The sequence below is a fragment of the Natrix helvetica genome, assembly GCF_964273705.1.
Source record: "Natrix helvetica genome assembly, chromosome: 5".
Classification (NCBI taxonomy): domain Eukaryota; kingdom Metazoa; phylum Chordata; class Lepidosauria; order Squamata; family Natricidae; genus Natrix; species Natrix helvetica.
In genome coordinates, this window is record NC_138551.1 from 97017639 (window position 1) to 97043255 (window position 25617).

General features: G+C 41.0%; 1 protein-coding gene and 1 long non-coding RNA gene across 3 annotated transcripts in view; one reads left to right on the top strand and one right to left on the bottom strand.

Moving 5' to 3' along the window:
• LOC309392916 (solute carrier family 22 member 15-like) overlaps positions 1-10887 on the top strand; it is a 41112-nt gene extending 30225 nt beyond the window's left edge. Inside the window, exons 8-12 of one of the 2 annotated variants that reach the window (XM_081954511.1) lie at positions 3412-3500; positions 4836-4944; positions 7546-7618; positions 9397-9560; positions 10242-10887. In XM_081954511.1, the coding sequence (XP_081810637.1) occupies positions 3412-3500; positions 4836-4944; positions 7546-7618; positions 9397-9560; positions 10242-10245 (439 nt within the window). In that variant the 3' untranslated portion in view covers positions 10246-10887. The remainder of the gene's footprint in view (positions 1-3411; positions 3501-4835; positions 4945-7545; positions 7619-9396; positions 9561-10241) is intronic. The other variant, XM_081954510.1, reaches the window with a different exon arrangement.
• A 499-nt stretch (positions 10888-11386) lies between these two features.
• On the bottom strand, positions 11387-14999 carry LOC309392917. The gene is made up of 2 exons (XR_014175509.1): positions 13683-14999; positions 11387-13639 (listed from the first exon to the last, which is right to left on the bottom strand). It is a non-coding gene; the product is annotated as an uncharacterized lncRNA (long non-coding RNA).
• Between the last annotated feature and the right edge of the window lie 10618 nt (positions 15000-25617).

Sequence of the window (25617 nt, forward strand, 5' to 3'; positions counted from 1 at the left end):
CTGTGTGACTGTGAAGTATGCAGTGGAGTACCCCAAGGCTCTGTTTTGGGCCCAGTACTCTTCAACATCTTCATCAATGATTTGGATTAGGGAATAAATGGGGAACTCATCAAATTTGCAGATGACACCAAGCTGGCAGGAATAGCCAACACTCCAGAAGATAGGCTAAAGATACAGAAGGATCTTGACAAACATGAACATTGGGCACTATCTAATAAAATGAAATTCAATGGTGAAAAGAGTAAGGTTCTACATTTAGGCAAGAAAAACGAAATGCACAGGTACAGTATAGGTGGTACCTTGCTCAATAGTAGTAGCTGTGAGAGGGATCTTGGAGTCCTAGTGGACAACCATTTAAATATGAGCCAGCAGTGTGCAGCAGCTGCCAAAAAAGCCAACACAGTTCTAGGCTGCATCAACAGAGAGATAGAATCAAGATCACGTGAAGTGTTAATACCACTTTATAAGGCCTTGGTAAGGCCACACTTGGAATACTGCATTCAGTTTTGGTCACCACGATGTAGAAAAGATGTGGAGACTCTAGAAAGAGTGCAGAGAAGAGCAGCAAAGATGATTAGGGGACTGGAGACTAAAACGTATGAAGAACGGTTTATGGGTATGTCTAGTTTATTAGAAAGAAGGACTAGGGGAGACATGATAGCAGTGTTCCAATATCTCAGGGGGTTGCCACAAAGAAGAGGGAGTCAAACTATTCTCCAAGGCACCTGAGGGTAGAACAAGAAACAATGGGTGGAAACTAATCAAGGAGAGAAGCAACTTAGAACTGAAGAGAAATTTCCTGACAGTTAGAACAATTAATCAGTGGAACAACTTGCCTCCAGAAGTTGTGAATGCCCCAATACTGGAAGTCTTTAAGAAGATGTTGGATAGCCATTTGTCTGAAACGGTATAGGGTTTCCTGCCTAGGCAGGAGGTTGGATTAGAAGACCTCCAAGGTCCCTTCCAACTCTGCTATTGTATTGTATTGTATTGTATTGATTTGCTTAACTATCATAGTTATTCACTTAATGACTACGGCAAAAAAAAATTAAAAATTGAGCACAACTCATTTAATGACCGCATCACTTAGTGATGGACATTACAGTCCCGATTGTGGTCATGACTTGTAGACTATAGATGGGGTATAGCAATAGCAATAGCGCTTAGACTTATATACTGCTTAGCAGTGCTTATAGCCCTCTCTAAGCGGTGTACAGAGTCAACCTATTTTCTCCAACAATCTGGGTCCTCACTTTAGAAGGATGGAAGACTGAGTCAACCTTGAGTCTGGTAAAATTTGAACTGCCAAATTTCAGGCAGTCGGCAGTCAGCAGAAGTAGCCTGCAGTACTGCACTCTAACCACTAGGATACCGAGGCTCATAAAACTCAAAATAGGAATAAGACACTAAATGTTGGTAGTTATAAATAGAAATAGGCACTATTCAGTTAAATTGAAATGGCCAAATATCCACTGAAACTGTTACTTTGGTTAGTGTTCAAAATGCCTGCAGTGACTCTCCTGCAGGCAGAGAGTGTTCCGTTGAAAAGACCAATCATATGTGTCCCTTGCTTAGGATGGGCTTTCCCTAAGTGGCTGGACCAGACATAGAGTTTATTATGTAATGTGCTGTTTGGTGACTTGCAGTCCTGCACCAAAAAGGCCTTGAAAGTGAGAGCCAGCAGCCTGGACCAAACGTAATTTGTAATGTTGGATTTTCCCCCTTACCAGAGGGAGCCCCCTTGTGGAGTACTGTGAAATCATTACCATGACAACTCCACTGCGCTGTACAGTAAAAGCCATTTTAAGGCACAACAGGCTGTATCTTAACAGAACACACACCCCGAGGGGTGTTAGGGGTGTCTTATCCTCACAGTATTTTTTCCCAGAAGCTGTTGGATTCACAAGTACAGGAAATTAACTTTGTGCGAAGGGCTAAGTATCTCAGAGTAAAATTTAGATCACCAATTATTATTTCTCCATGAATTACCATATTTTTCGGAGTATAAGACGAACCAAGGTTTTGAAGAGGCATTTTTTTAAAAAGTAGGTAGGCAGATATAGGGATAGAGAAGGAGAGAAAGAGAGAGAGATACAGTAGGGAGGGAGGGAGAGAGAGTAGTTAGGTAGGTAGGTAGATAGATAAAGGTATATATATAGAGAGAGATAGAGAAATGCAGTAGGTAGGTAGGGGGAGAGAGAGTGTGTGTGTAGGTAGGTAGGTAGAGGGATAGAGAGAGAGAAATAGAAAGAGATAGAAAGAGAAATACAGTAGATAGGGAGGGAGAGAGAGAGTAGGTAGATTGGTAGGTAGAGGGATAGAGAAATAGAGAGAGAAATACAGTAAGTAGGTAGGGAGAGAGAGAAATAGAGAAATACAGTGGGTAGGAAGAGAGAGAGAGAGTAGGTAGGTTGGTAGGTAGAGGGATAGATAGATATATAGATAGTTAGATAGATGATAGATAGATAGATAGATAGATAGATAGATAGATAGATAGATAGATAGATAGATAGATAGATGATAGATAGATAGATAAATACAGTAGATAGGGGGAGAGAGAAAGTAGGTAGGTAGGTTCATAGGTAGATAGAGGGGGGAAAGAGAAAAAAATACAGTAGGTAGTTAGGGAGAGAGAGAGTAGGTAAGTAGATGGAGAGAGAGAGAGAGAGAAATACAGTAGGTAGGTAGGGAGAGAGAGAGAGAGTAGGTAGGTAGGTAGGTAGGTAGGTAGATGTTTCCAGGTGTATTTATCTATGCGCTGGAGAAGGAAATCGCTGACAATCTGCAGCACCTAAGACTTTGTTTCTGCTGGCACAGCGCTTGATCAATGTAATTCTCATCAATCAGTTAAAGAGCTTTCCAAAAGGAAAAAAAAAGTTTTTGCATACTGCAAACCTCCCCAAAATGGCCTGTTTTTTGCAAAAACAGGCTGGTTCTTTTTTTTAAAAAAAGGCATGAATAGCCTTGGGGGTGGGGCTTGCAGAGTGCTGCTGGGAGCTGGGGGGGGGGCAAAAAACGGCCCATTTTTTTGCTCATTTCTGCCCTCCCCAGCCCCCAGGAGCTCTATGAAAGCATCCAAAAGGGTATGCACAGGCATTTTGGTGAAGGGGGCAGGGCTTCGGGAGGCAAAAAATGCTGTATTCGATTTATAAGACACACCCAGATTTTCAGCCTCTTTTTTGAGGAAAAAAGGTGTGTCTTATACTCTGAAAAATACGGTACTCCTCTTGAAATGTGAAAAGAAATTAATATTTATTATTTGCCTACATTGTTCTGTTGGTAACTGCTTGCCCTTCTGCAGTTTAGGTTCACTTTTTTTAAAACAGTTGTTTGGAATAATGAATAAAAATATTCTAAAACATGTATCTTTGTGGAAATCCAATATAAATTTGTACAATTTTTCTGCACTAGGTCAGGAAGACGTAAAAGTACAGCTGCTTTTTTGATATTTGCAGGCCTTGCTTGCATTTTAACCACGTGCTTACCAGAAAATAGCAAGAGTAAGTATGTTCTTTCTGAAGCAAACCAAATTTTCCTTGGCACAGATATTGAAAGACAAGTGCTCCTAGTATGCTAATATCAAGCCAAGTTCAAATAATTTTTAAAATAAACTTAAAATAAACTAAAACCAAATCTGGAATAGCTTTTTCAGATGAATAAGATTATTGCTAAATAAATACTTTATTGCATGCCCAGTTTTAATTTAATGGGGGTCAGTGTATAAAGCTATTAATGGTACTTTGAGAGGCTGCTACACAGAATCAGTGAGAAATAATAATACTACTTTATTAGTATTGTATACTGCTAAGGCATGAATAGGGTTTTTTTCTTTAATCATTGGCAATCTTTGAAGTATCCTGCAGTTCAATTGCTTTCCTCTTTTCCAAGGTACCAGATAATTAGTAAGAATCTCAGGGAAAATGATCATATTTGCCATGAGCTTCTCTCTATACCTGTGATGGCGAACCTATGGGCACGCATGCCCAAAGTGGCACGTGAGGCCATGTCCCTGGCACCCGCGGCATGGCCCATTCCTCTTCCAAGTTTCTTGCCCACATGCGCTCATGATGATCAGCTGGCCTTAGTGCGTGTAGCAGTGCCGGAAACTGGAAGAGCTGGTCTTCCATTTTCCGGCGTGAGCATGCGCATCAACCAGCTGATCTTCGTGTGCGCAAACACGCCAGTAACTGGAAGACCTGCATGTGCTGGAAACAGGAAGTTCATTTTTGGGCATGCACATGCCCCCTGGGCAGCTCCTTTTCTGGGTTGCGGGCCAGACAAGCGCACACACGCTATCACTGAACTATAGCATTGGAGAAATTATCCAGATGACATGCAGGCGTTTTCCTTGCCTCTAGCCAAGCACCCTGATGCCCACCAGTAAGGGTGTCATTTAAAACGAGTTGTTTTCCCTTTGTGCTAATTGCAGGTTGCTCTGCACCAAAGGTATACTAAAAAGAGGGGTTTATTTCTAAATATTTAATTTAATATTTATTTAATGGGATTTTAAATTGTGTTTTTTAATTGTCTTTCACTTATGAGTCTACCTCCTCCATGCACATGTATATGTCTTTGTTCTTTATGTATGTATGTTTGTCTTTATCTGTATTTTATCTGTTTTGATTGTACGCCGCCCCGAGTCCTTCGGGAGAGGGTTGCGGCTAATCAGATAAAATTATTATTATTATTATTATTATTATTATTATTATTATTATTATTATTATTATTATTATTATTATTATTATTATTATTATTAAATAGAGCTGCCTATTATTCTACTGTTGTTTATTAGAAGGTGGGAAATGTTTATTTAATTGTCCTACGTTCTGTTTAAGGATTTTTCTTCAGTCCCAGAATTTTGGCTTTATATGGGAAATTGACTGTAAGCGCTGCCTTCAACATTGTATACATCTATACTTCAGAGCTGTATCCCACAGTCGTAAGGTAAGCAGACTTTTAACATTGTTGTTTTTCTATTTATTTCCAAAATCTTAAATTCTCACAATATGTAATGTATATAAGCCATCTGAAATCACATCAGCAGTTACATATTGCAGACAAACCTTCACACTTCTGAATTAGATGTCGGAGCTGTCTGTAAAAAGTATCTTCTATAAGAATATCTTGCCTCCAGAGATGAACGCCCAGTGCTCTTCAGTGGATATCGTTTGTCTTGTCTCAGAACGATCAAGCTTCCTCTTCTCTTGTGAATGATGGCAAATCATGACATAGTTATTTCCATATTAATGTTAAAACATTGGAGGAGAAATGAGAGAAGAAGCCACTCTAAGATGTAAAGAAAGGACAAAAAATATAGTTGAAAGGATATTTCATTCTACATGTACTTTCAGATTTCTTTCTAGAAAACTATCCAGTTTTACATTATCCGCATTTATTTATGTACTACCTGATAACCCAGCGTTGTCTGGGTATTTATTTATAGGGGGAAAATGTCCGGACCAAACGTAATTTCTAATGTTGGATTTTCCACCTTACCAGAGAGAGCCCCCTTGTGGAGTACTGTGAAGCCGTTACCCTGGCAATTCCACTGTGCCGTACAGTAGAAGCCATTTTACGATAGTACAGTAGAAGCCATTTTAAGGCACAACAGGCTGTATCTTAACATAACACACACCCCGAGGGGTGTTAGGGGTGTCTTACCCCACAGTATTTGTTTCTAGAGAGTATGTCATCTGTGTACCAAGTTTGGTTGAAATTGCTCAAGGCCTTTCAGAGTTAGGCAGGAACACACACACATCAAAGATATATAACAAAGATATCCAATACACCTTACTCCTCCTATTTTCTCCACAACAACCACTCTGTGGGGTGGGTTAGGTTGAGAGAGACTGGCCCAAAGTCATCCAGCTGGCTTCCGTGGCTAAGGCAGGATTAAAATCCACAGTCTCCTGCTGTCTAGCCTGGTGGCTTCACCGCTAGATCTAATTTGGCTGATTATCTTTGTGACCATAAATGGGCCTTTTAACGGTATCCCTTAATATGGTGTCTGCTGTTTATTTATTTATTTATTTATTTATTTATTTATTTAGTTAGTTAGTTAGTTAGTTAGTTAGTTATTCATAAAATGATGTTTGAGGTAATATTGCAGGACATTTTGAAATTATTCTTCTCTTTTGAAAATATTTTTCGATTGCACAGGACACTGAAGAAAGTAAATATGGCAATTTAATGCCATCTAGTGGTCTGTTGTAATCCGGTGCATCTCCCAGAACCCAGTGGTCACATGAGTATTATATCAAATGAAATGAAAGTGCCAAGGCTGCTACATTTTGGAACAGTGTCAGCTTTTGAATGAATTTTGAGGGAAGCGCCCTATAAAGCAGGGGTGTCAAGCTGGCGGCCTGCAGGCCACACCCACCCCGGCTCCGCAAAGGCAAAAAAAGTCATGATATATCACGTGACGCGATGAGTTTGACACACGTGCTATAAAGCATGTCACGTTAAACCAATTGGGAGATGAGAAGCCACCATGAATAGGACCTTCCAGTCCAGAAACTGGAACAATTTGTGCATAACATGAAGCTGTACAAAGTCCTCCCCCGCACCGCCCCCTCAAGCAAGAGCTGCAAATGACTTGGACCCTGATTGTCTGAAGGAATGCCTTTTTTCTAGGTGTTTCTACTCATCCAATACAATCCCAGCAGATTGGGCATCACGCAGATGCCATCAGCCAAAGAGTATCAATTGGAGTTCAGCGATGGCTTCTTGAGGAGGTGATGTATATCACCTCTTTCAAGACAGGTGGCATCACCCTTTCCCACAAAGAAGCATTTACTACCACATGGAGCTTGAGAGCTAGAAGGGACATGGTTCTAAAGCCATGATGGCAAACCTATGGCACACATGCCAGAAGTGGCACCCAGATCCATCTCTCTGGGCAAGTGAGCCTTCGCCCATTGCTCTTCTGGGTTCCAGCGCACCGACCAGCTGGTTTTCACACGTGTGTGTGTGCCGGAAACCGGAAGAGCAGCTGCCCAGTGCACATGGTCTTCCAGTTTCTGGTGTGCATGAAGACCAGCTAGCCCGTGCACCTACGCATGTCAGAAACCTGTCAGAGCATCTTCCTCATGCACCCATGCACACCGGGCAGCTGCTCTTCCGGTTTTCAGCACGCGCACATGTTTGGCAGTCGGCACCGAAAAGGTTCGCCAACGCTGTTCTAAAAGATAGGTGGCTGAGCTCAGCACTCTGAGGCCCCTGTTCACTTTAGTAGTTTCAGACAGACGAGCGAGACCATCTCAGGCGTCTCTATAGAATCTGTAGAGGAAGAGTTGAAGTTTCATTATTTCTATTCAAGGAAATTCTTGCAGTATAAACAATATTTTCCAGTTGATAATATTGAACAATACTATGTAGTGGAGGAAATAATAGGATAGCGATATAAGATCAGAAAATGAGATTGATCCAGTTTAAAAGCTAAATTCAATTAAGAACTAAAATGCATTATTTAGCATGAATTTGTAGATTAGTCTTGCTTTTTTCCTTTGGATAAATACTAACTGTGGTATTTCTTTTATAAAACAGAAATGCTGGTTTGGGTGTATGCTCAATGATTTGTAGGTTTGGAGGGATTTTGGCTCCATTTGTTCCTTCTTTGGTAAGTAATACAGTCTGCAGTATATCCTGTTTAATCAAACTTTCAAATCAATTAACAAGATTGATCACATGCAATAATTCTAATGTGATAGTTGTGGGGCTTATATTTTTTACCAGTATTTGTATCATGATATATATGTGACTAATACATTTTTGCCCAGTATTTCTTTGGTAAATATTCAGAGTACTTTTGAATAAGTCTGATTAAGATTTAGATGAACATATAAAATGCATAGCCTTCTTATGTTTATGGGAAGTTGAAAGTCCACGTGGACCAGAAGTGGTATTCAGCAGGTTCTGACCAGTTCTGGAGAACCAGTAGTGGAAATTTTGAGTAGTTCGGAGAACCGGTAAATACGCCCCCATCTATTTTCTGCCTCCCGAGTCCCAGCTGATCCGGAGGGAATGGGGATTTTGCGGTATCCTTCCCCTGCCATGCCCACCAAGCCACGCCAGGCCCACAGAAACAGTAGTAAAAATTTTTGAATCCCACCATTGGTGTGGACGTAGTATGGCCAAAGGGTTAGCCAGTGAGGCTTGACAGTAGAGTGAGGTGTCATGGCAGATGAAGATATGTCAGAGAGGAAAGAATTAAATGTCTCATTTTTGCCCTTTTGGTTTTGTTCCAATTTTGACATCCCCTCCCCTCTGACTACTTTTTACATTAAAAACGAACCTTTCAAGATATCCAATTATAGACCATCAGTCTAGTTTGGATCTGAGCAAGGAATTGACTGTGGGGACAGCTGATGGGAGAGGCTTCTATATAGCAAGTAGATTTTCTTCCCCTGAATTTATTTGCAGAAAACCTTCCTCAAATCTCTACTCTTGATCTTTTCCTCATTCTCAAACCCTTGGAGCTTTTCATTTCTCTGCTTTTCAGCAGTGAATTACCAGCAACTTGGTCTTTATTCTGTCACAACTTCTGAATAAATTAATTGGATGTGAAATATGCTTTGTTTCTTGTTCATAAATTATTTACGTATGTATCATGTGTAGAATATAAGGATCATCCCATAAAGTTGCAGCGTAAAAGCATTATTCAAGCCTATGCATAGGAATCTAGGCAACTAAAGTTAAATTGGCACCAGGTAAGGGTCAGCAGAATCCAGAAAGGGTCAGACTTAGTCTGTATGTGGAAACGTAACAACTCTTAAGCTGATGATATGCTTAATTCTGCCCCCAGTTCTGCTTTCTCTTCTCCTGCAGTATATTTGCATATGGTGTATAGCAGAGGTGGTATTTGGAGAACTGATAGCGGAAATTTTGAGTAGTTCGGAGAACCGGTAAATGCCACCTCTTGACTGGCCCCGCCCGCATCTATTTTCTGCCTCCCAAGTCCCAACTGATTGGTAGGGAATGGAGATTTTACAGTATCCTCACCCTGCCACGCCCACCAACCCACACCCACAGAACTGGTAGTAAATCTTTTTGAATCCCACCACTGGTTTATAGGAAGGGGAATTATTCTAAGTTAAGAAAAATCCTCAGAATATGAGAAGGAAGGAGATTGATATGTTCATCACTTTGAATTCTGGCACTGAATTGTCATGTTTGTTCTTTATTGTCCCTTTGACTTTTTGGAGGGGACTGTTTTCTGTACTTCACAAAACAGTATGTACAGTATGTGCTAAACATGTATTAGGAAACAAGGTGATGCATTCATTCATTTATATATCCTATTTATATATCACTGCAATTCAATGAAGATTTTTAAAATAACTCTTATCTACCTAATTACATTATTTCATAACAAATAATTTAATTGATTCCTTCTAGAAATCTCTTGGTCCCTCTGTGCCATTTGGAGTCTTTGGAATCAGTGGATTATCAGCTGGTTTTCTGACTCTTCTACTTCCAGAAACCCTGAACAAACCAATTGCAGAAACTATTGAAGATCTGCAGATGCCTGTCTATCAGATACTTAAAAACAAAAAGGCAGAGTAAACGCAATTATTTTTCTGTGTCTTCTGTGCTGCTGGAAATCTGTCTCACTTCTTTGAAATAATCTATAATCTTTAACTACAAGAGATGATTCAGTATCTGACTCCACAACAGTTCAGGTTTCCCCCAATTTCCATTCACTCTTCTAATTATTTGGAAGATTCTTAAATAGAAAAATGACTAATAAAAACTTTTGTGATTGTTAAGTGTCTTAGTGTCTGTTGAACTGAATTATCATAAATTTCAGCAAGTTCATTGATTTTAAAAGAATGGTATTAATTTATGGCTCTGGAGAACTACCAATATTTAATGTAAACCATGTGTAAAAAATGTTACTTTATTAGTAACTATTGCTTATGAATAGTGTCTTGGTGCTAGTAGCTAGTCATTTTAGATCTGAATTCTTGCATTGTGTCTTCTGTGAAACCATTAAGAATTTCTGGATTCTAGATATTATGACTGCCCAATTTTGAAGATCAGATAACATCAAAATCACCATATGTAACTTGAAGAATTATGCTTTTCCTTTCCTATCTGCTACCCATTAAAATTATTTTTTGTAATTTGCGTCTGGACTTGTAAGGAGGAATTATTTTTTTAAATTTCTGTAGCTTATTAAATTGGTATCTGGTTAATTCTTATAACAACTATCCTAATTGATTTTTTCATCTGTTTAACAGGTAAATCAGTTAGAAGAAAACTTTTAGTATTGCAAAAAGTATCTTGGTTGAAAATTTCAGTTGATGCTGCCATCAAGATTATCACATTGCGACATTCAAACCTATTTTCCCATTTCCAGAATGATCAATGTCTCACGTAAACATAACCTGTGAAGATCTGTGGAGAGGGAGAGGTAAAAATTAATGAGGAAATTTAAGGGCCTAAACCGATTTTTCAAATACTGTATGCGGAATGTTTTAAAACATTCATAATTACTTTTAGTTTTTCATTTAGTAAACAGATAATAGGATAATTATTCTTGAAATGTATAAATTATTGGGGATTTGATTACAATTCTAAATAAGCAGTCAGAAAATTGACCATTAATTGTGTAATATTCTGGGCTCAGCATATTGGAATTAATATTACATTGATGCTTATAGTATCTTCAGAGTGGAATATTTTTCAGACCTGGAATATGCCATTTTGCTTTGGTTCTTAATTTCTACAGAATCTTGTTGCCAATATTTTTATATTAACAATTTTGGATGGTCTACCCTGTTTATAAATGCCAAAGAACTGGCAATTTGTTACTGTTTTAACAGTCTTTATAATATACACACTGTATGTAATCTGAAATTTAAATTAAAGAGACTGCATCTCCTACTTGCTGTAAGAAATAGGGTAAGTAGTCAGATTTTAGGCCTTATGTTTAGCAGGTGTCATTTTTATGTACCCTAAAAAACAAAATAAGCATTGAATCTAAAAATCTGCCAGATATGAAAAGTTCTGTTCTGAAGTCCTTTAGCATGGAAAAAATCCATCACTGTTCCAAAAAAATTATTTGTCCATGACCCTTCAAAAACTCCTGCAGAAACAGAAGCGTGAATAACGGATGCTGCAGAAGAGATCACAATCAAATATTATACTGGCTCCTGCACACTATAAACACCTGAGGCCTTACATATACCTCTTTTTCTGATGTGTAGTTCCTTGAATGTAACACTTGCCAACTCAGTTTCTTGTCATTGTCTGTTTTTCATTTATAAGGGAAAATGTAGAAGCTAAAATGAATTTTTTGACAATCTGTTATCCCCAGGCCATAGTCAGCTTTTTCGAGGACTCAGACAAATTTCTTTCAGATCATATTTTCTTCTGGATGAGATTCCTGTGGCAGTTACAGGTGATGATTTAAAATTTACAGTAAATTTAAAAGGAAACGAGAAAACATCCCAGGCTTTTGAAGTACAGCCTATTTTGGCTTAAATAACTATATCTTTTCAGTGCTCCCTAGTAAAATAGACAGTCTTCATTCCATTTTTATAACTTGGAGGTAAAATAGACTTCATGGAATTATTCTAGATGTCAATGTGTGCCCTTCTAAACATAAACACACATGATTAGCTTTTTTTCTGATATTGCTCATGATGGAAAACTTTATAAATTATATTTTTATAATGAAATGGAATATGAAATACTAAAAAGAATATTTTTGCTACGGAAGCAAAAGTGAATTGTGAAGGTAGTTTTTCCTATTACAAAAAGTGCCCTTTTATTTCAATTATGTAGAAAATGGCTAATAAATTCTGTGGTTTCATACTGTCCTGCTAAGATTTTGTATTTTGGGGGTAAAAGCAGTCTGTAGTGCTAATATCCTGCTGTTTGTATTTGCGCAGCAAAGCTTGTTAGTAATAATGATAGGCAGGGCAAACACACTTTGCATAATGTAGCTGACAGAAACAGAAGCTACTAATAGTTAATAATGAGAAATCTGGGGAGTTGATTTACTCTGCAAAGTGAAAAATGTGGTTCACTAATTTGAAAACAAAACAAAAACCCTGCTAAAAGAATCAACCGAATCCAATTTGTCCCTCTGCTTCAGGAGTGGGATTCAACCACTTCGGACCGGTTTGGGTGAACCGGATGTTAATTTTAATCTGGTTCGCCAAACCGGTAGTTACAAGGACTGGCCTCCTCTCCCAGGAGTCTCCACACCACCCCTTTTGGATGCCAAGTAAGTTCAGGGCCCACGCGGAGGCTCTGGGAGGACGAAAATTGGGCCTACCGGAAGTCTGGAAATGGGCCTGTTTCTGGCCTCTGGAGCCCGGGGGAGGCCATTTTCACCCTCCCGGAGGCTCAAAAAGAACCTCCAGAGCCTTGGGAAGGGCAAAAAACAGGCCTACCGGAAGTCCAGAAACGGGCTTGTTTCTGGCCTCCGGAGGGTCTCCGGAGTCCGGGCAAGGTCGTGTTTGCCCTCCTGGAGGAACAGAAAAAACCTTCGGAGCCTGGGGAGGGTGAAAACTCCCCCCCAACATAGTGCATGCCTGCCCCCATGGCCACGCCCACCCAGAAACTGAGCAGAGAACTAACGTTTTTCAATCCCACCCCTGCTCTGCTTATATGAAATAAGACTGTGTTTGATTTCAGCTGTGCTGTTTTATTGACTCACTGATATGACAGTCCTCGACTGAAACACACAAGCTTGCTGATAATGCTCAAGGATCTCTTGTCTTGCCTCAGATTTACAGTCATTTTCCAGGCAAATTGTGATCCTAATGGGCAATGCAAGGGTCATAACCACAGGAGGCAAGCTGTTTCAAAGATGATCAGCAGTTGAACCAAGGTGATATTGTCTGGTGGTTGAAGCATTGAATCAGATCCTCCTTTTTATGAGCCCAAAACTTCTGCTGCTAAGCGAGACAGTTTGTTAAGTGAGTTAGGCTCCATTTTACGATCTTTTGTCCTACCATTGTGAAGAGAAGTGCTGTTGATGCTAAGTTAGTACCACGGTTGTTAAGTGAATCTGGCTTCTCCCTTGACTTTGGTTGTCAGAAGGTTGCCAAAGGGGATCACATGACCCTGGGACACTGTGGCCGCCCTAAATATGTGCAAGTTGCTTAAAACATCTGAATTTTGATCATGTGACTTTTGGGGATGCTGTAACAGCTGTAAGTGTGAAAATGGTCGCAAGTCACTTTTTTCTACTGTCGTAATTTTGAACAGCCGCTAAACAAATGGTTGTAAGTCAAGGATTACCTGTATATAGCAGCAAAGAGAGCAGAGTTCAGCTCAGGCTTGCCATCACGGCTTTATAAGGGATTGTCCCAGTCTCTCTCTAGACCAGTGATGGCAAACCTTTTTTGCCTTGTGTGCCAAAGGCGGGGAGGAGTGCAGGGAGGTCGTGCACAGGCGTGCCACACCCATAATGCTATGGGCATGACACCAACGCATTTGCGCACAGCCAGCCCCCCCCCCCAATTTTGGCATGCTTTTTTTTACTCCCCCCAGGCTCTAGAAGCTTTATAGGACCCTGGGGAGGGCGAAAACAGCCCCCCGCCCCCTTCGGAGGCTTCAGGAGCTTCAAAAGAAGGCCGAAGTCAGCTGGCCAGCGCATGCTGGCCAGCTGACAGGGCAACACCTTGTGTGCCCTGACAAATGGCTCCATGTACCACCTGTGGCACGCATGCCATAGGTTCGCCATCATGGCTCTAGACTGTTGAAGGTCCTTGGTTGAAGGGTTGAAGGTCCTAGGCCTCCAGCCCAACCAAAGAATCCAGGCCCAAAGCTACTCAAGTAGAAAGAGCAGCAGCTCCCTCTCAAGCCAATTGTTAGACTCCGATTTAAAGGCATCATTTTGAAGACAAAGAATGCAGAAGTCAAAGGATCCAGGCCTTGTCTGGCTCTCGGGGTGGTGTTAATCTTTATTTAAAATGGTTTAAGCGACTGACGGGCCTTGAGTTTGACACGCCTGGCCTAACTGAAGGTTTACCAGGTAATTTTCAAGTTGTTAAGTTGCCACCCAGAATTTTTATTTTCTTAAAATTTTTGTGCAGTTCATTAGGGATCCAGAACCATTCAGATGATAAAAACGATGGCAGGAAAGGGTGATTTGTTCGCATCAGACTGCCTTCATTTTCCTGTTTCAGTTTTGGAAACGGAGATGGGAAATCTAGCCAGTGTCTCCTTTTCAAAAACAAACTGCACGCCCTGACTGAATTGGCCATGGTGCCACAATAGTTTTGATTTACAGTTGGTTGCATAACAAACCCCTTTGGTTTTCTTTGCTTGCCCTCAACTGTTATGGACAGTTGAAAGCCCGAATTATGTACTGTTATCCCAAGACCACAAGCAACAAATAACAAATGCAAGTACCCAAAGGGGTGTCAAACTCATGTTGTCACATCTGCGTCACGTGATGTATCGGGACTTTTCCCCCTTTGCTAAACGGTGTGGGCGTGGCCAGCACGTGACGCATCCGGCCCAAGGGCCGGGAGTTTGACAGCCCTGTCCTAGCACATTATTTTTACTGGGAAAAGGGGTGTGTGTTTGATATTGTACAAGTAAACAAGCTGAAGACTCAAGGTGGCATCAGTTTCCATCAAGATCTGCATACAAATTAATGATCTTTCCCAAAACTGGATGATTAAAAGATGTTCCAGTTCTTTTATCCTGTGGGGAGGCGGGGGGGGGGGGGATGTACAAAAATAAATGTAGCTTTCTGATGAACATTATACCGAAATATCTATGGCGGAGATTAATGATGAGAATTCCTGTTGATCAAATTGGAAATTAAAGAATGAAAAGATTTATTTGCAGCAAGCTACTGCTTTTATAGCTTTTGCACTATATCTCATTTATGAAAAAAGCTGATTTAAAAATTTTGAATTTGTTTTTGATATTTTGGTTATGTGGTGAGGGGCCCCTGATAATAAATTCACTCGTGTTTGTTTTATTCACAGAACCAATTTCAGACATGTTTAAAAATAAAAAAATCTTGTTACCATAATATTCTGGTTCTTATCTTGCCTATTACAGTGTTTGGAATGATGAGAATGATGTACAAAGGGTACCATTTTGTGAAGAGCTGAGGAACACAGAATACATTGGAATGCAATTCATATATTTATAGTTAAAGGTAAAGCTTCCCCTCGCACATATGTGCTAGTCGTTCCCGACTCTAGGAGGCGGTGCTCATCTCCATTTCACAGCCGAAGAGCCAGTGCTGTCTGAAGACATCTTGTGGTCATGTGGCCAGTATGACTAAATGGCAAAGGTGCATGGAGCGCTATTACCTTCCCACCAAAGGTGGTTCCTATTTTTCTACTTGCATTTTTACATGCTTTCGAACTTGGGTTGGCAGAAGCTGGGACAAGTAACGGGAGCTCATAACAAGTTACGCAGCACTAGGGATTCAAACCGCCAAACTGCCGATCTTTCTGATCGACAAGCTCAGTGTCTTAGCCACTGAGCCACCACATCCCAATACATTTTAAAGTGAAATATAAAACATACTAACAGTCCTCAAGAAAGAAAACACACTTTTGTGGCTTGGAGGTTGTTTTGTTTTAGTTAAAATTAAGTTGGGTATTGGAGGATCAATTACACATTTGCAGGTGTTCTTAATCAGCTTAATAGGATAACATTTAACTATCATTTCAGTTACAAAGAATCTTAATTAAATGTAATTAAATAATGCTGAATTTGCAAACGAGGACCTATAAGCAATTACCTTCCAGTGGCTTATAGATTGTACATCATGAAGAATTTATCATTGAAATGGCCTTTCAAGTGGCTGAGCTACTTTTCTTTACAATCATGGGCTTACATCAGGTCAGGTCCCCTATACTTAATCAATTTTATACATCTTGCAAATAGGAATATTGAAGTAGATGATTCCGGAAAGTGTGAACATTGATTTATAGCAACACAGAAAGCACAGTGAAGCTAATTACAAGTGTAATTGATCAAGTTGTGCTTTTGTGAAAGCTCCAATAGATGATGAGTTGCTTAGGGGAATGGCTCCTTTCTAAATCTTTAGTAGGCTGGTGGCAGTGACCTGGCTTGTTTATAATTTGTTCAAACCATGTATTTAATTTGCTTTGCCATTCTGAAAGGTAAAGAAAAATAAAGGATAAGCTTCTTTCAGGTGCAAATTACTTAGAGCAATTTTGCTCAAACCTGGCAACATGAAACTGTGTGTAACTTCTACTCCCAGATTTCACAGCCAGCATAGCATGTTCTTGGGAAGCAAATGAAGAATTAAAAAGTACAGCTTGCCTTATGAAGAGAACTGAAAGCATGTGTACAACAGACAGAAATAAAACCCAATGTCTGGGCAGATCATAATCCAATGAAAATAGTATGGAAGGGATAAAAGATGGATGTTAAACCAAGCAATATTGCATGAAAAATAATTTACACAGAAGACGAAGAAAAAAATGGATTTCACCCCAAAGAGAATAGGAAGGAAAAGATCTCGCTACAAACTGTATGGGATACCATTAAGGCATACACACAGGGACTAGCAATAATGTATATAGGAAAGAAGAATAAGGGAAAGAAACAAAATAAGACAAAAAAGATTGGAAATAAAATTACAGAGGGAACCACACACAAAAAAAGGAATTGAAAAATCAAATAACTATAGTAGAACACAACATGAATTTATTGGAAAAAGAACAACTGGCATATAAAATTAAAAGTGTAAAGCAAAACTTTGAAAATGTGAACAAGCCTGGAAGATGGTTGGCCTATAAATGGAAAAAAAAGAGAGAAAAAGTTGATAAATCGACTAATTGATGAGAAAGGGATGCTTCAATACCAGAGTGAGGCCTACTATTTTTTAAATAGTTGCTTTATACACTTAGAATGGGTAATGTTAATTTCCAAGTATATGGGCACTATAGTTGTTGCTCAAAATGGAATTGAGGAAAAATGACATAACTTGATGTTAAAAAAAATCTTCACGCTCTCAAGGATATTTACAATTTACCCAAGTCAAGGATGATTATAATTCATCTCACTAAAATGTGAAACTGGCATTAAAATACATCATTTTTTTTGGTTCCCTTGCTTAAAGTAAAATTAGTAAGTTTAGTGCCAGCCGTAATATAATTTGGCATTTATTTGAGACTTTGGGACAGAAGCACAAATATGTTTTCTAATTCTTGGGTCCCTGGATTCCAAAAGAGCTCCAAAATACATTTTCTTCAGCCAATGATGCAGAAGGGAGCTTAACTGCACCACAGTATCTAACTTCACTCTAGAATTCCTGATATTAACTTTGTGAGCTGGTCTGTAAGAATACAGGTTAGAATCTGGAGTTCAAAACTGGTCAGTGTATGCATGCTGGACAGCAGATCCCTTTACTCCCCCAGGTATGAACGTTCATTTAGTGAATTTTCACAAGAATGAATTTATTCAAAAAGAATACTTACGTTAGAAATTCAAAATTGTGATCACTGTAGCCACGTGACTTGGATTCAGTCCAGGAGTGACATTCAATTTTTTCTCTACCAATTCTGTGGGTGTGGCTTGGCAGGAGGGCCCTATGACTGAGTGGGCATGGCCAACTTGATGCCACGCCCATCAGTCACCCCTCCACCTAGCCACACTCACAAAACCTGGTAGGGAAAAATGTGTGAGTACAAGAAGGGCTCATAGTGAATGTTGTGGCAGAGAGAATCCAAACTTTTCTCCCTCCATTCTCAGCGGGGCTGCTGCTTCCTTTATGGTCCCCCCCCCCGGTCCCCTCCCTCCCAAGGATCAAAGTATCTTAAAAGGGACGGGCTGCAGCAGCTCCACTATGAATGGAGGGAGAAAAGTTTGGATTTTCTCTGCTGCATTTAACATTGAATTCTGTGGCAGAGAGAATCTGAACTTTTCTCTCTCCATTCAAAGTAGAGCTGCTGCTCCCTTTATTGTCCCCCTGGCCCCCTCCCAGGGCCTATCTTAAAGGGACGGGCTGCAGCAGCTCCGCTGTGAATGGAGGGAGAAACGTTCGGATTGGGTGGGCCGGTTGAGCAGCTGGAACGGCCGAGCAAGTGGCCAGAAGAGGCAAGCAGCGATCAAGCGGGTGTCCGGGCGGGCGTGGGCAGGGCCAACCAGTGGTGATTTCTACCAGTTTGGGGAACTGATTCAATTCATCCTGATCCAGTCCGATCCGGTCGAATTTCACCCCTGATTCAGTCACTGCTGCAGTGGCCGCCATTTTTAACTCTGTGACTTGCCTGTGCCATTCGGGGTCATGAATGCACTTTCCTGAACCCGCTAGTTTGGGTTTTTTTTTTGTCCCTGGTCACATGGCCAAACAATATCTCATGATTTTTGCAGCTGTTTCTTGTTTTTGTGCTGCACCAGCTTGAGGACTAGTGCTAGAATTGCTTCTGTAAGTATTTTAAAATATTCTTTTTTGTTATTCTGTAGTACTGTACTGTTTGTTTGTAAGCGCTTTGGGTACTACACTTCACAAACTATTGTGTTTGTAAGTGCAGTACTTTGCAAAGATAAAGTTTGTTTGCATTTGCCTTGAAACCACTTGTAGAAATGCTAGCCAGCATCTACACAAAGCATTCTATAAAGTTGTGTTTCCTTGCTTTTATTTTGGAGATTAGGGTCACCCTGCCAACAAAAGCGCATATAGTCAAGGTTTTGCTTTTTCCAGTTGCAATGTATGGCTATGAAGGTTGGACCATAAGAAAGGCTGAGCGCCAAAGAATTGAGGCCTTTGAACTGTGGTGCTGGAGAAGACTCCTGCGAGTCCCTTGGACTGCAAGGCAATCAAACCGATCAGTCATAGAGAAGATCAACCCTGACTGCTCTTTAGAAGTCCAGATCCTGAAGAAGAAACTCAAATACTTTGAGCACCTAATGAGAAGGAAGGACTCACTGGAGAAGAGCCCAATGCTGGGAATGATTGAGGGCAAAAGAAGAAGGGGACGGCAGAGAATGAGGTGGCTGGATTGAGTCACTGAAGCAGTAGGCCTGACCTTAAATGGACTCCAGAGGATGGTAGAGGACAGGAAGGCCTGGAGGAACATTGTCCATGGGGTCATGATGGGTCGGACACGACTTCGCAACTAACAACAACAATATTAGTAGTTTGTAGGTTTTAAATTTAAATTACCTCCAGAAGCTGTGGGTGCCCCGGCACTGGAAGCTTTTAGGAAGAGACTGGATAGGCATTTATCAAAAATAGCCTCTTGTGAGGGCAGTGGGTTAGACTAGATGACCTCAAGTCCCTTCCATCTATGTTACTTGCAAGCTGAGAGTTTTATAAATCCCTGCACCATCTCCCTCTGGCTGAAGACTCTTAAGCTAATTAGTAGCAAGTGGTTTTTTTTAAAGCAACTGCAGTTGGAGAGTTCTGTAAATTACTACCCCACCTCTGAAGAAGCTAAGCTGACTAGCAGCAAATGGATTTTTTTTTCAAAAAAAAAAAAAAAAGCAACTGCAATCGGAGAGCTGTGTCAGCCTGCTTGGAGGCCATTTAGTTCCTCAGCCAGAAATAGGTGACGGTTAGGGAAGCCTCTCAGTTCAGTTAATGACGGCAGCGATCAATTAATGAATCAGAGGAAATAGTAAGTTAGATCTTCGGTTCATTTATTGACCCATTTGAATCAATTAATGAATTTGATTTTAAAAATTTGTTGTTGGAAGAAAAATCCATCTGGTTCTGTTCCAAGTGAGAAGAAAGAAACTGGAAACATGGAGGTTAATTGGAAAGATGGTTTATTGATGAACAGGACCACATGGGCTTGAGGTCCTGGGCAGCTGAAGACATGGAGATGAGAGTGAGAGGTATTTATATCCTCTCTTGGGCTTTGAAGTTGAGCTTCCTGTTCCTGTGGCAAGGTCATGTATTCTAGTGGTTGTAGTAAGACTTCCATGGGGCCATGTGGGTTCATGTTTGTCTTGAAGTCAAGTTTGGTTGAAGCATGCTGATGCAATGAAGGGGCTGAGGGCTAATCCAATATTTGTTCAAACCTTGCTACTGGTAGTAATGGATTACTAAATCTGCATTTCTACAGGTTGACCTCAGCTTAGTATCTGCTTGGGGGCAGGGAGCTGGGGCTCTGAAATTCTGTCTTTAGAAACATGTTTCTCCTTTCGGGAAAATATAATAACCTTTATAATAATCTTTACGAACCTAATGGGCAGGCTTCATTAGGTTCAGACCTGTATATAGCAACCAGAAAGCAGGCAGAAAATCTATACAGTTAATGATACATTTTAAAGAATGTATCCTCTGAATTAAGATTCTTTTAAATCTACAGAAGACTGATAATTTATGCCTTGGAAAAAAACATTTCTTCATCTTAACATTTGTTAATTTTCCATGAGCTTTATTAAAGATGAGGAAATTTCAGAATGTATGTCTGTGTTTTACATGAAGAGATTGTGTGTGGATTTGGTAAGTTAAATACTTGATGGTATGAGACAGTGGTGGGTTTCAAAATTTTTTGGAACCTACTCTGTGGGTGTGGCCTCCTTTGTGGGAGTGGCTTGCCAGCCATGTGACCTGGTGGGAGTGGCTTACCGGCCATGTGACCGGGTGGGAGTGGCTTGACAGTCATGTGACCGGATGGGAGTGGCCAAGACAATGTCACTGAATTTTTTGCCCCAATGAATGATCTACAAAAATAAGATATCAAAAGGAAATTTATTATTTTGTGCACTTACTACTTAAATAAGATTAAAATAAGTACACAAAACAATAAAAGAGATACTTACAGAAGGTAAGTAGCTTACTACTTACTACTTGCATTTCAAAGGAAATAAATACATATTTAATTTTACACATGTTAACAGCTGTTGGAATTGTGTTTGCACAACAGTGGAAAAAACAAAGATATGAAAATGAATAAATATTAGAATGTGCAAGAATGAATAAATTGACAATTAAAACCAAGAAGGCTTTGAATACTTTTTCACGTGGAATTTGTTTTATCAATTGCTAACTAACAGAAACAGCAATTAGAAATCTAAAAGTATGAAAGAAAACACCAATTATGAAAGGAAAGGTCATTAAAATGTATAAGGAAATATTATTAGTACTTGATCATTATTAATGTGTAGATAACTGCAGGACATTACATACCCACAAACACAAACTATGACAGTGCCAGGAAAACACACACACACACACACACACAAACAATTTCCCCCCAAAACACTGCAGATGAAACCAGTTTTTTTCCCTAACCCTAAGAACAGGAAAGACAAAGCCACAGGAATAAAAACCATCAAGGCATTGTGGGAAATTATAAAGGACAGTGCCAGGAAGCTCACAGAACCAGCAACCACCTCACAATTACCTAAACAACCAGGTATCACACAGAAACACACAAAATCTGGCAAAGCTGCCTTGCACCAACCTGGCCTGCCCATAGAAAAGAAGCCACCTTGAGACACATACCATACACCAACCTGTACACTTAAAAGCAACATATTGCATCACAAATAAAACATTTGCAAAAAGGAATAACATTTCTTGTAATAAACATTCTATAAACAATAAATAAATAAAAATTCCCTAAAAATAATTAAAAACCACCAGGTTCAGAGAACACCAAAGGACCCCACAGTCCTCTCCCTCCTTATCTTTTCCCTTTTTGTCCTTCGACTTCTCCTCCTCCTCCTTTCCCCACAACCCCATCTAGCAATGATGATGTTACCTAGTTTGGTAGTGAAATGTCTGTAAAAAAACCCACCAAGCTCAGAAAGCAGCAAGGATCCCACTTTCCCCCACCTCCTCCCTCTTTCTCCTTTTTGTCCCCCCCCCCAAAGACTGCAAATGAAACCAGTGTTTTTCCCCCCTAACCCTAAGGACAGGAAAGACAAAGCCACTGGAATAAAAACCATCAAGGCATTGTGGGAAATTATAAAGGACAGTGCCAGGAAGCTCACAGAACTAGCAACCACCTCAGAATTACCTAAACAACCAGGGTGAAACACATTAAATGTGGCAAAGCTGCCTTGCACCAACCTGGCCTGCCCATAGAAAAGCACCCACTTTGAGATATATAAACCTGGTCTGAACACTTTTAAGCAACATATTGCACCACAAAGAAAACATTTGCAAAAAGGAATAACATTTCTTGTAGTAAATATATTTTATAAACAATTAAAACATAAAAATTCCCAAACAATAATTTAAAAAAGATATTCTATAAATAAAAAAAATCCTTAAAAACCATTGTTAAGTATTCCACCAGCAATAATTTATACTATAACTATTTTAAGGTATTGTACCAACTGTAACCATTATTCCACCAGCAATAATTTATACTGTAACCATTTCAAACTACTCCACACACAATAATTTAAAATGAAACCATTAAAAACATTCAATACACAATAAATTACAATAAAACAATTTAAAACAATTCTATACACAATACATTTTAAAGTATTGAGTATAGAATATTTTAAAATGGTTTATTTTAATTTATTTTGGATAGAATCTTTTTTAAAATAGTCTGAGACAATTTAAAAAAAGAATCCATACACAATAAATTGAAGTAAACCATTTTAAAATATTCTACACTCAATACTTTTAAGTAAAAATATTTAAAAAAATTCTATGCACAATAAATAAAATATTATTTTAAAATACATTAAAAAAATAAAAGAAAAAAAAACCAGGTTACTTACCAGCAGGCAGAATCAGCAGCTCTCCGATGCGATGGATGGATGCAACAGGCAGCAGACAGGCAGAGAGGCAGGAGGACAGGTAAGACTGTTTAAGACTGCTTAGGGCTTAGCCAGCCAGGCGAGGCTGGAGAGGGGAGGGTGGGGGGCTTTTGGCCTAGCCTCGCGGAGGCTTGCCGCCCACGCCAGCCCGGTGCTTCATCGAGGAAAGGCCCAGGGGCCTCTCCTGGGCGAAGCTAGCTTCCCGGCGGCCGCGCGTTCCACATGACGCCGGTGCTTCGTCCCGGAAAGGCCCAGGGGCCTCTCCTGGGCGAAGCTAGCTTCCCGGCGGCCGCGCGTTCCACGCGACGCCGGTGCTTCGTCCCGGAAAGGCCCAGGGGCCTCTCCTGGGCGAAGCTAGCTTCCCGGCGGCCGCGTGTTCCACGCGACGCCGGCGCTTCATCCCGGAAAGGCCCAGGGGCCTCTCCTGGGCGAAGCTAGCCTCCCGACGGCCGCGCGTTCCACCCGAGCCCGGCACTTCGTCCCGGAAAGGCCCAGAGGCCTTTCCTGGGTGAAGCTAGCTGCCCGCCGCCCGCAAGGCCCACGCCAGCCCGCCGCTTCAGCGAGGGAAGGCCTAGAGGCCTTTCCTCACCAAAGCTAGCCTCCCGCCCCCCCCTCGCGCTTAGTTGCTTACCTGAGGGAAGCAGCAAGCTCCTGGAAGGCGAAGAGAAGGGAGTTTTGAAATGGAGGACCCGCTTTTAAACGGGCCGCCTCCAGCCCGCTCACTGATTGGCTGGACTCCAGCCAATCAGTGAGCGGCTGGCTGGGCTAGCTAGTTTAGTGCGGATGGGCGGGGGAGCGAGTGAGCTGCATTGGGACGGCAAGGGCGATTGAGCGACAGGACCGGTGCCAGTTCCCAGAAGTTACTTCCGGGTCCGGTTACTTCCGGGTTCGGTCGCCAACTGGTTCGCGCGATCCGGTGCGAACCGGTAGGAACCCACCACTGGTATGAGAGCAAAGGATGTTTGATGTGCCATGCATTAAGAGAGGTGCTTTCAAGACCTCCATCTATCTCATTTCTTTGGCTTTCAAAAAGTAAGTCCATATTAGAGAGCACAATCATAGCTTTTTTTTCTCATTTTCTCTAATTTTATTTTCTCCAGTGGTAGCTGATGATTGAAATGTGTTGTAGAAATCCTGAGGTAGTATCACCCTTTTGTGATGTTTGTGATGTTCTTGGAAGAAATGTCCATTTGGGTTCAATTCCAAATGGGGAAAAAGACACTGGAAATATGATGGCTGTTTGGAAGGATGATTTTAATGGTGGACAGGACCACGTGCCTTGAAGATATTGGGTGAAGAAAAAAAAAGGGAAGATATGCTGAGCGTGCCTGAGTTTTATACCCTCTCTGGGCTTTTGAATTTAGTCCACCAACTGGCAAAAATATAAAGGACCTAAAACATTCCAATGGATTTTTTCTTCCTGACAGAGGACCTTTATGTTCTGAAGCCAAATTCTTGGTCAAGGTAAGAAATGATGCTTGCCACTCTAGATATCTGATGAAGTCAGCTGTAGCTCCTCTTTAATAAAATGGATTACCGTATTTTTCAGAGTATAAGACACATCTTTTTCCTTCAAAAAAAGAGGCTGAAAATCTGGGTGCATCTTATACACTGAATACAGCATTTTTGGCGTCCCCAAACTCCTCCCCCTTCACCAAAATGGCCATGCATAGCTTTTAGAAGGCTTTCAGAGAGCTCCTGGGGGCTGGGGAGGGCAGAAATGAGCAAAACCAGCCCCTTTTTTGCCCCCCGCCCCCAGCAGCACTCTATGAGCTTCCTAAAGGCTATCCATCCCCTTTTTTGACAAAAAACTGGCCCATTTTTGTGAAAAATGGGCCGGTTTTTGCTCGCTTTTGGTCCCCCCCACAGGAGCACTCTACAAGCCCTCGAAGAACTATTCATGCCCTTTTTTGGGGGGGAAAAACGGGCCCATTTTGCAAAAAATGGGCTGTTTTGGGGAGGTGTGCAGAGTGCAAAAACTTTTTAAAAAAATTTTCCTCTTCAAAACCTTGCTGCATCTTATATTCTGGTGTGTCTTATACTCCTAAAAATACAGTAGTTGGAAAAAGTGCTATCAGGCTCTAGTCTAGGGTTTCTTTATTACTGTAGACTCGAGGTGAGTTCCTACCAATTCAGATGGGTTTGGCCGAACTGATAGTGGTTTGCTGGAACCGGCAGTGACCCAGGCCTGCCATGCCTCCAAACTGGTTCCCCGATCGGCGCAGCATGGTTTTTTTCCCCATTTTTTAATGTTCAGCACATGCGTGGACCTATTTATGGGCAACTGCGCCTGCGAGCGAAGCGAGAGAGTGTAGCAAAATTGCACACAAACCGAACTGGCAGTAATGCCGGCAGCAGCCCACCCCTGCTGTAAACCAGGGCTGTCAAACTCCTGGCCCACAGGCAGGATGCATCACGCACTGGCCAGGCCCACACCTGGTTTAGTGGGGGGGGGGAGTTCCAATACGTCACTTGGTGACGACGTGAGTTTGACACTCCTGCTGTAGACTAAGTCAATTCTTCCTACCATGCTGCCCAAAATACAAAAAAACTTTATTCCCCTTTTTTGCCTGCCCAGTTCTCTCTCTTTCTACCCTACCCTCTTGGTGGTTCCCTTACTTAGCCCAAATTTCTCAGCTCACTAAACTGTGGCTTCTCTTCTGCTTTTAAACTCTAAGCAATTTTTGGAAGACCTTCTGGTCTTTGTGTGGTACAGGAAGGAGAGAGGTACTTCAAAGGTTTTAGCCATCTCCACTTCTGGATAATACCTCGAGGTTCGTAGGCAATTCAGAGCAGGGATGGGCTGTTACAGATTCGCCTGGATTCGGGAGAACCTGTAGCTAACGTTATGGTCAGGTCAGAGAACCTCCAAATCTCACCGCTGGCTGGTCCCTCCCACCACACTGCCCCTCCCACCCCGCC